This window comes from Ostrea edulis, chromosome 4 (genome assembly GCF_947568905.1).
Source record: "Ostrea edulis chromosome 4, xbOstEdul1.1, whole genome shotgun sequence".
NCBI classification, from domain to species: domain Eukaryota; kingdom Metazoa; phylum Mollusca; class Bivalvia; order Ostreida; family Ostreidae; genus Ostrea; species Ostrea edulis.
The window spans coordinates 93,308,024-93,319,443 of NC_079167.1; the positions used below are offsets into that span (position 1 = coordinate 93,308,024).

General features: G+C 35.6%; 2 protein-coding genes across 3 annotated transcripts in view; both read right to left on the minus strand.

Moving 5' to 3' along the window:
• LOC125668767 (glutathione hydrolase-like YwrD proenzyme) overlaps positions 1 to 815 on the minus strand; it is a 31,400-nt gene extending 30,585 nt beyond the window's left edge. The window contains exon 1 of one of the 2 annotated variants that reach the window (XM_048903177.2): positions 688 to 815. In XM_048903177.2, the coding sequence (XP_048759134.2) occupies positions 688 to 781 (94 nt within the window). In that variant the 5' untranslated portion in view covers positions 782 to 815. The remainder of the gene's footprint in view (positions 1 to 687) is intronic. The other variant, XM_048903178.2, reaches the window with a different exon arrangement.
• A 5,539-nt stretch (positions 816 to 6,354) lies between these two features.
• On the minus strand, positions 6,355 to 9,213 carry LOC125669247 (RYamide receptor-like). Its single transcript, XM_056161532.1, has 2 exons — positions 8,437 to 9,213; positions 6,355 to 7,188 (listed from the first exon to the last, which is right to left on the minus strand). The coding sequence occupies exons 1-2, from the start codon at positions 9,211 to 9,213 to the stop codon at positions 6,886 to 6,888; spliced, it is 1,080 nt and encodes a 359-aa protein (XP_056017507.1). The 3' UTR covers positions 6,355 to 6,885.
• Between the last annotated feature and the right edge of the window lie 2,207 nt (positions 9,214 to 11,420).

Below are 11,420 nucleotides of genomic sequence, written 5' to 3' on the forward strand. Positions count from 1 at the left end.
TTTTAAATAACCTTTCGAAAACGGAAATAAGATGATTGTTATGAAAACGTTTTGTGCTACCTGGGTATAACTCACCAGGTAAAACGACTAGAGAAATACAAATTTTTATCAGGGTTTGACACTAAGGCATGTCCGACCGACCGAGTCTACTAAATGATAGGTCCGGTCAAGTAAAATGTCGATTTACTAGTCCGTTAAACTTTACTTTAAACCACAAGATATTTTATTCTTAACTAAAAAAAAATAACTGCAGAGTTTGAGAGCAATTTTGAACTGCATGATCGATATAATCTCAATTTTTAGTTCTAATAAATACATGTAAGTCGCGGTCGGAACTTGGTTAAGTCTAGTAAAAATCATTTGAAGTAGCCCGACTGGTCTATTGCTCAAAAAAGTAAATTGCAAACCCTGTAAATTTTTGTAAAGAAATATATAACTAAATAATGCATGTGCACTGTTGTATACATCCTGTCAAACTGGAGAACTGACTCTCTACTATTACTTCTGAAAGTCATATAAAGTAAATTCAGACTAAATTAGATTCAAATCTAAAACATGATCAAATTCTTCATGGAAATAAAATCGAGATCAATCTTCCCAAAATTACTACCACATTGTCGTTTTATATCAGTTTCAAAGATTTCATGATTTTTTTGTACATTGCATGATTTTCAAAATAAAGCTTACCTATACCAATTTGAGACGCCAGATGCTGGCTACTTGCCACACAACCTTTAGTGCACACGACACATGATCTCCTGGAATTAAATTCAGGACGCATTATTGAAGATTTAAGTGAATAGCGATCCCGATTGATAATTTGGACGTGGTAAATGTAAACAAGCTTATCTTTTTCAAAAGATTAAATGCTAGCGCCACATGCATTATTTTATATGGAAGTAGAGGTTATGAAGAGTGTCTAAAATTAATGATAAAATTTCCATGGTAGTAATTTAAGTTATTACAATTATTACTTACATCGACTCTGAGACAAATTTAGGCCAGACTGACGTCATCTTAATTGCTAGACTTTTCAAAGGCCTTCGACAAAGTTCCTCACAAGCGTCTTCTATATAAGTTAGACCACTATGAGATTATACACAGTCATCTGCAATGGATCAAAGATTTCCTTGTAGGTCGGACCCAACACGTGTTACTGGAGTGCGTAATTACATCTATATGTACAGCCCCAGCACAATCAGGAGTCCCCCAGGGTAATATGCTTGGACCTTAGCTGTTCCTTTTTGTTGTTTATTAATGACCTACCAGATTGTGTCTCAGAGGGATCTACAGCAAGATTATTTGCAGATAACTGTGCCCTCTACAGGAATATCAGAAAGGAGGAGGACGCCATCAAGCTTCAAGAAGACCTATAGAAGCTCTACAGCAATGGGAGGGTAATTGGTTGATGGAGTTCCACCCCCAAGAAATGGAAGTACTGCATGTCACCAAAAGGTGTGCTCCTATCTCATTTTTTGAACAGGGGGTGATGTTGACTGCTTTCCAGTCGTCTGGTACCTTCCCCTGGTCAAGTGAGTCTGGAATAGTGCTCAGTGTGAGGGCTGGAGTAATCTGGCTAGCAATGACCTTCAATAGGTGAGACGACACCTCGTCAGGACCTGTGGCTTTGTGCGGATTGAGTTGTTTCAGAAGTTTTCGTACCCCGTTTTCGGTGACTGTGATGTTGCCGACTGTAGGATGAGGTGAGTCTCCAAGCACTGGCAAAGGCTCGCCTGGGTTTGCAGTGGTGAAAACGGAAGTGAATTGCTGGTTGAGTATCTCAGTCTTCATCCGACTGTCGTTGTGAGTCACACCTTCTTTCTTTAGGAAGGAAACTCCGTATGCGTCTGTCCGTTTAGTTTTGATGAAGCTCCAGATTCTTTTTGGCTTCTGGTTCTCGTCCATGACCATGTTGTTAATGTAGTCGTTATAGAACATGCGACTTGGTTTTCAGCTTATGGTATTTCTCATAGTCCTTGGTGGAATTGAACTTTCTGTACTTCTTAAAGGCCTTCTTTCGCCTTGAGATTTGTTTTAGATCTCTTGTTATCCAGGGTTGGTTGTAATACTGGGTGGTCATCTTTGATGGTACGTATTTGTTAAACAAGAGTTGACATCTAGACTTGATTTCGCACCATAGATCATTATTCACTGGCTGGGTACTATCATGTTGGTCCACAAAGTCAGTGCTAAACGATGTGGTTTCGTTTTGAAGTCCTTGGATGTCAGCCTTACTCCAAAGGTAGATCTTTCTCTTTGGTGGTCTTTGATGTTTTGCCTCTATATTGGTGTCTTTGAATAAAGCTTCATGTTCACTGATTCCAGGAAGGGGTCGCATTTTGTTGATCAGGGAGGGTCTGTTGGTAAAAAAACAAAAAAACAAAAAAAAAACAACAAACAAACAAAAAAACAAAAACAAAAACACGTCAAGTTTGGCACCCCCCTGGTTGAAAAATCCACAATTTGTTGTAATCCGCAGTCAGTGAGTGTTGTTATGAAAGTTTGCTTTCGTTGAAAGCCTTGACCAGTTAACATCCGGCAAGTTGAAATCCCCGGTAATCCACAACGGCGTATTTCTCTCTCTCTCTCTCTCTCTCTCTCTCTCTCTCTCTCTCTCTGTGTGTGTGTGTGTGTGTAAAATTTATACGGTACCAATTTTGATGCACCAGATGCGCATTTCGACAAATAATGTCTCTTCAGTGATGCTCAACCGAAATGTTTGAAATCCGAAATAACTACCCCCGGTATGAAGTTTTAGAGCTAAATATAGCCAAAAACAGCGTGCAAAAAAAGTGGAGCCAAATTCATCCAAGGATAAGAGCTATGCACGAGGATCTCCCTCGTGCATAGCTCTTATCCTTGGATGAATTTGATTATCTCAATCCTTAATTTTGAAATGAATTTATATATATATATATATATATATATATATATATATATATATATATATATATATATATAAAGCACTAAAATGACCAACGACATTCCCACATGACTTTGGAATAGAAGCTATAATCTTTTGGATTGGATAGAAAAACACCCGGAACAAATCAAAGGAATAGCTATGGGAACTAAAATGGCCCCTGCATACAGCATTTTAGTAATGGGATATTTCGAAGAAATGTTATATCGAAAAGTCGATGAGGAAATGAGTCAAAAGCTTGGACAAAATCTGAGGAATTCATGAAAAAGATATCTAGATGACTGTTTTATTATTTGGGAAAAATCCAAAGATCTGATAAAGTTTCACAATTTGTTGAATGCGCTCAATCGAAATATCCAGTTTACCATGGAATACAGTGATACTTCGATTCCCAATCTGATTAAAATAAGATCTTTGATCCGCTCCGTTATTGTTATGTCGCTACACAAATTGATCCGCTCCAGCGACATAACAATAACGGAGCGGATCAAAGATCTTATTTTAATCAGATTGCTTCGATTCCCTTTTTGGACATCAAGGTGATTAAACATGAAACCAACATCCTAACTGACATATTTTACACACAAAAAACGGACACACAGCAATATTTGAATTTCAAATCATGTCATCCTACACACACTAAAAGGAATATCCCATACAATTTGGTCAGAAGGATTTGCACTATTGTTAAAGATGAAAATACTAAAGACCAAAGATTAGCGGAATTGAAAATATTTCTTACTGCACAGAATTATCCGGAAACACTCATTCTTTCAGCCATAAATGAAGCAAAGAAAATTCCACAGCATACATTTAGAACAACAAGAAAAAAGACCACGATTTTTTCCTAATACCATTTATAACAACTTATAACCCAAAACATATAAATATCTTTCAGGAAGCTAAGAAGAATCTTACAGTTATCGAGCATGATATAGAACTTCAGAAAATTATGCCCAAATCTGACCTACTCCACAGCAAAAGACAACCATCTAACTTGAACAAATTATTAACAAATGCCAAATTCAACGCCTGAAAAATACGCAGTTTCTACATGTTGTGACTCTCAAGGTGTGGTGCATGCCCTTTCCTAAAAACAGGACCTTCTATTACTTTTAAATGTGACGTCATTCTTTTTCCATGCTGAAAATCTACAATGAAATGCCAATAAGTTATAACAGTAAATTCAAGAATATGTAAAAAACAAATAACAATAAATTAACATGTAATATATCATATTTTATGTGAAATCAGTAAGCACTTTCCCTTTCATGCGCGCTATCACATCGATTCCTGTGTCGCAGTGACAACATGCTTATTTTCACCTGACAGCCACTATTATGAAGGTCTACATGTATTTCAAGGGTTAAAGGGACTGGTTCACGTTTTTCGAAAGAAATATTTTTTCATTTGTGATGTTAAAAATTAAAAATATAGCTCATTTAATGTTGACAACCAAAATTTGGACTGTCTGAATGTAAGGATAAGAGCAATATTTTAGCTTTGATTCTGTGTTATGTAAACAAAGACCCGAGTCTTTTTATATAAACAAACAAACCAGTGAAACGTTAATTTTGTAATTCAAAGCATCTGTATTATGTACAATTACAAATTTTAACTTTTAAATGACACATTTTACCTAAAGCATACTTGAGATGTGATATATATAATAAACTTGGATCAATATCCATTTATTTTGAAAACTAAACAATAACACACCTCAATCTTTGTTTTCAAAACAAATAATAAACTCTCTATATTGAGCTTCCGTCATGATGTATAACCTTAATTTTTTGTGAAATCATCTAAAACATATTAGACTGTAGATTTTGATTATTTAAAATGAAATACAAAATTCGGAGTAGCTAAAATATTTAAATTTTCGTCTAGATTTGTCCTGATGCACTGCAAGGAGATAATGTTAGCGCGGTATTATTACATGTAAATAAAAATACGTTATATGAACGTTATTTATTTCTGTTGTTCATACTTTTCTTAAAATACAATTCAATACTTTTTCAAATCTTAAAATTGTTTTCTCTGTTTACAAGTTTGAGAAACAGAGCCAAAAGAAAATGTTGCCATACTGTAGAGGGTCCTGGTGACGGGGTTGGGTTAGTTGGATATAATACGCACGAATGTGATACACGTTCTATTTAGTGGTGTTATATAAGCCCAATAAGTGAACTTTTTGCTAATAGTACTGTACTTAAAACACTTACAATATATTTTACATAAGTAGGAGAAATTAGCATTATATCTTGCTCTAATATTGTACACACATAAATGAATAACTGTATAGGGATTCCGAGTCGATTATATATTTTTTTTCAATAGAAAAACTAGTTTGAGTTTTCTTGAGAATTGTTTATATATACCTGGGTGTAATTTTTTGCAGCCCCTCTCTCCCTCCCCAAAATCATACATAAATATTTTATTGGCTATTATAATTTTTTTTTAAAAATCTACTTCTTATTTCAAAAACGAGAAACATCTGTTGAGGCAAGAGGGGTAACATATGATGAAAATAGGGGTTGTAGGAGGGAATCCAATCTAAGAAATACAAATAGATGGACTCAAATCACAGCTCAATGACGAGGAAATAAACTGATGATAATTACTGATGATAAATCTTGCCTCATTTGAGTATTGTTGATAAAGGTGTGTTTCTGTTTGTAAGAGGGGATGTAACTTCACCTACGGAGGCTAATTATATCCTTAAATTTTACTCTTAAAATAACTAAAATTCAGGAGCTTCCAGGGGTTTTCGCCTCAGACCCCCTGCCTCTGGAAAAAAAATCCACCACCACCCCACCCCCAACCAGAATTCCTGGATCCGCCCCTGCTTCACTATGAAAATAGTCATACACATGCTGGCGGTGATTTCATGCTTTATTCTATTTGAAAATTGAATCTTTTTTGTATTGCAATGTAAATTGCATACACAATCCCGGTTCACAAAACTACATGTAACTATTTTATATATTGAACTCCGACAGATCAGAACTGGCTGCCATAGCTATGAAGCGAGGAATAAAGCCACCAATGATTATTACAGGCCTGTACAGACCTCCAAACAACAATCAAGCACAAGGTTTGCAGTGAAATCAGTGACATAACACACACACACACACACACACACACACACACACACACACACACACATATATATATATATATATATATATATATGTAAAACTTATACGGTACCAATTTTGATGCACCAGATGCGCATTTCGACAAATAATGTCTCTTCAGTGATGCTCAACCGAAATGTTTGAAATCCGAAATAACAATGAAGTATTAGAGCTATCATAGGGAAAAACAGTGTGAAAAAAGGGGAATCAAATTCGTCTAAGGATAAGAGTTATGCGTGAGTATACGCAACTTGTTTCTTTAATTCTTCAGAAGTATAATGAGTACAGCTTGAACTAAGCAACATTTATTATCATTATATTCCTGAAGAATTAAAGACAGTAGTAGTCGACTATACTAAGTCGGCTTTACAACATGTTTATTATACTACATGCACTACTTGTGTAGGGTTTTCTTGACTTATTTCTGGATTACATACCGGGGTATTACAGATGTGGACAATTCTCACTAAGAACATACGCTTTACACTAAAGAATGAAACAAAAAACATATTTCAAACTTTACTAAATACATTCTTTGCACAAATAAATAACACATAACCTCAACGTTTACATCCTCATCCACAACACATTTGATATAGAGAATATTAGGCGGGCACTCGGAGTTACCTTCGCGTTGACATTCAGTTGCAAAACACGATAACAGCTCAAATCCACAACACAGTGTACTCGTGTTTATAGAACTTCCACAGAATACCTTCCTCAATGGAATGGAAGGGCATTGCAAAATAACCAATATTCTCAACAACTTTATCTTTTGTTGTATGTTGTGATAGTGTACTTGATACACGTTCGCCATTAATATGACTATAATCTCTCGGTGAGGGTAATGGATCTTCTCGAATTTCTAACAAATGCATATCTATTTCTTGTAAATCCTTTCTTTCGAAGGGTTTTAAAGGCTTTTCGGTAACTCTCGTTCCTCCAGTAGTAAATCAAGGCGTTTGTAGCACTGTTACTGAAGGCAAGAAGATGGGCTAAAACCCATATCATGTGGACGGACATGGAGTCGTAAATGGACGGGTTTACGTCACCAACAATTGATATAACGTTTATTGGGAGCCAAGACAAGAGGTAGGTTATCACAACTGTAACCAACATCAGCAGGGTCTGCAAAAATAAAACAACAACCAGTCACTATACAACTGTAACCAACATCAGCAGGGTCTGCAAAAAAAACAAAAAACAAACAAACAAAAAAAAAAACAAAAAAAAAAACAAAAAAACAAAAAAAAAAAAACCAAAAAAAACCCCAGTAGATCTAGTCACTTTACAACTGTAATCAGCATCAGCAGGGTCTGCAAAAAACAAAAAAACAGTCAAACAGTCACTAAACAACTGTAACCAACATCAGCAGGGTCTGCAAAAAAAAACACCAACAGTCAATCAGCATCAGCAGGTCTGCAAAACAAACAACAGTGTTTATACAACATGTGCACGTCTTTATCATAAGATATTGGTTGTATAGCAGTTAAATCGTGAAGATATTGTACTGTATTTTACCCGTATTTTGTTATCAATACTTCATATACTCAAATTGCAAGAAATATCATATGCAATGTATATATTTACACATCACTGTGTTGATTACATTTGATAGATATATGTAATATGTACATTTTGGGTTGATAAAATAATAATCCTATAAGTGTCGAGAGCTTTTGCTATTCGCGTTTTGGGTTACTTCATATTCCTATGTACAGACAAACAAACCAAAGATAATATAATTTGACACTTTTAGTATTCCAAATATATGATATAACCAATGATGTTTTCTATCAGTTATTGTGTACATTGATCATTAGATATTAGAAGTATTGGTTTGCTTCACGTCCACGTATAATGAACATCGTTGTCAGTCTTGATACATACACAAGTTTAACTGTTTCTATATTCAAGATGGACCATACAAAAGTTGAGGTTACAGATAAATTTGAGATAATCAATGTAGACGTTTTAGTAATTATTGTTGTGTTTGGAACATTCATGAATTTACAACATTTGAATCGGCTCGAGGTCTTTACTATTTGAATTAAGATTCCAAAATTGAAACACATGTCTAAGGATACGAATATTGGTAAGTGTTAGAAATAGAAATAATAAAATCATGCAGGTTTATAAATTTTCGATTAAAAAAATCTTTCCGCCAAAAATCAAACCTTTTCTGAATTGGAGTTGTAAAAATAAGTAAGAAATACATAATGTACCTGGGCCAATACAACACGTATTAAACTGCTATCTACATAGCTCTAGCATTTTGCGCGGTTGTGTTAAAAAGGTGAAGAACTAAAAAGTTGGGTTTGTGGCGGAAGGGGTTTTTTAAAATAAAAAAAATCAACATCATCGTCATTGGCCTACCTTCTTCTTGGACTGTTTTCGCCTCTCATCCCTTTTGTTGTTCGCCTCTCCAGGTGCCCTGCTCCTCCACACGATCACAGCGATATGAGAATAGGTACACAACATTACCAGTAGGGGTATAAAGTACTGCAATAACATAAGGACGACTCCATAGATGTAGCGCAACGTTCTGTCAGTCCAAACTTCAACACACAATCCGTTTGATCCGGGTTCCTGGGGTAAGTATATGATTTTGGAAAAGATAGCTACAGGCAGGCAACATATCAGCGAAAAACTCCAAAGCCCAACAATAATACGTTTGGCTTGTTTTGTGCTTAGTCGTCGACGTAAAGGACGCGAAAGCACGTAGTATTTATCGCAAGTCATGACGACTAACGTTAGAGCTCTTAACAAAATGGTCATCAATTGGAATACTGAAATAACTGGACATAGGAAAGTCCCGAATGGCCAATACATAAAAATTAAATTACTCAAGACTGTAAAGGGTATGCAAAATGTTACTAATACGTCACATGCAGCAAGGCTACCTATAAATAGATTGGTAACTGTTGGTGTAAGGAACTGGAATCCAATTAATACACAAACGAAGCAATTTCCCAAAAGCGAGAATATGAAAAGTAGAACGTAAGTGATTACAACACTAGCCACAAATGCTGTTGGCAGCTGATAGTCACTGGGATTTGTAAAATTGTCAAAAGCAGAATTAAAAAACCCTGCGTTGCTTTTAACGACATCGAGAGTGTTATTTAAAAGGCTACCGTTCCACGCAACTGCCATGCTGACGGTGAAGATCTTTGGCGAGATGAAAGGTTTATCTATAGTTCTCTGAAGCTGCCGTGGTATTTATGCGGTTAAGTTATAATTACAACATCTTTGATTGGACACACCATTCTACAGTGATTATCACACTATAGTTATGTACTTTATACATTGTTTCAGAGTACAAATTGTATTGGGGCTGCTATCAAACACGGATTGTATGATTCAATACTATGTACTTATTTTAGCGTATTTATAATTTAGCGCAGATCGACCGAGCTGATGCACTATTGGCCTAGTCGTGAGTTAGCGCTTCTTCAATGAACATGTATGATAATATATAAATAAAATATCTTACATTTTAATCTCTAAGTTGGTATGCCCTATAAACCCCTAAACATGATCAATTCCCGGGCTTTGTCTTCACCACACCTGATCATGGTGCAAATTATGAACACCCAAATGCAAAGTGTATTAATTTTACAATCATCCCGGACGGACAGGCAAGTAACTCCTTTCTTATCAATGGTGGGGGGCATACAAATCACGAGTAGAGTTTGACAGAGGAAGGAGTAATTGGTCGGCTGTTAGACGTGTGTAATGGCTGTATGGAGGTGAATTTTGAGCAGAGGGAGATTAATGACATTTTGTATCAAAAGAACGGAAATAAGTGTGGTCAAGTGAAATTTTTATGGTTCGGTAATGCCACACACTTATTCTTAAAGGTCCTAAATACAGAGAACCTCGGTCTTTTAATTGGCGACAGAACTTCATCTCTATTATGAGTTATGTCGAAGATTATGCCAGACGATGGGCTAAATATGAAAAAGAAGAACTTGATACATTGTCAGAATGGGTTAAAAGCATAAGAGGGATATTAAAATCCCGCATTAGACACATGAAAACAAAATTACGTACCATCTATCCTTCTGTGTTTAGTAAACCAGAAGTGATAAAAGAATTAGATAGGTTTGTCGCAGGATGGACGCCAGGCATTAAACTATGAAGACAGGTTTTGGTTTATACTGTTTTAATACACAAGTTATACACAAATGTTCATCCTATACCGTTTTTCAAATAGGAGTCAAATGAAGAAGGGATCTCAGAAGTAGTGGACTCTGGTCACAAGGTATCAAAACTTGATGACTATTACTAGATAAAATACATGAATATCAATGCGGATAAACACGTCCGCACCCGGCAATTGCTACATCCAAACTAACTGCACGGGATTTAAATGTCCAAGCATACCTGGTGAACGATTCGCATACTATGGAAACACATTGAGATATTTAATTATTTAACATGATAAAGATCCTAACATCTATGGAGCTATAATCGGGAAATATATACATTAATTGTGACAAGGTTACATGAGGAATATGTTTTGGTTCCAGCTGACAAAGCTATTGTCTTTGTTTGTAAGGCTCATTATTACAACTGTATTTTAAACGAACTTGGCATTAATTCCACTTTTGGTAATCATACTTATACTCCAACTGCCCTTTCAAAAGATGAAATTCTTCAAAACCATGCTTCAGTTTTAGACACATTTAATATTCCAGTCAATGGGTCGAATGAATATGAGTTACCGTACCTATACTGGATTCCTAAACTACATAAAAACCCTTACAAACAAAGATACATTGCTGGATCTTTGCTCCTCACGAAAATGTTAACAGCTGTGAAGGAGAAACTTCAAACTTACTGTGCGACTACATATGCCAGAAGTGGTGTTAATCAAATGTGGATTCTAAAAAATTCTAAAGAACTTTTAGTAAACTTGAAATCGCAGAATTTTTCCCAAATCAATAACATTAAAACCTATGACTTTTCAACACTATACACGACCATTCCTAACGATAAATTAAAGACTCAACTTTTTGACATCATAGACAGTTGCTTCTTCAACAAAAACGGAAAACGGAAATATTCATATCTAGTGATCAGTCCTTCAAAAACTTGCTTTGTTAAACACCACTCTGATTCCACGCACAAGTACATTGAAGTTGAAATAAAGTTGAAATAAAAAATATGCTAGAGTTCCTCATTGACAATATCTTCCTGGTCTTTGGTGATCAGGTCTTCCAACAGTCTGTTGGAATTCCCATGGGCACGAATTGTGCTCCTTTGTTAGCTGACCTGTTTTTATATTCATATGAAGCAGAATTTATTCAAAAACTTCTACGTGAGAAGAAAAAATCTCTCGCTGTGGCCTTCAATTC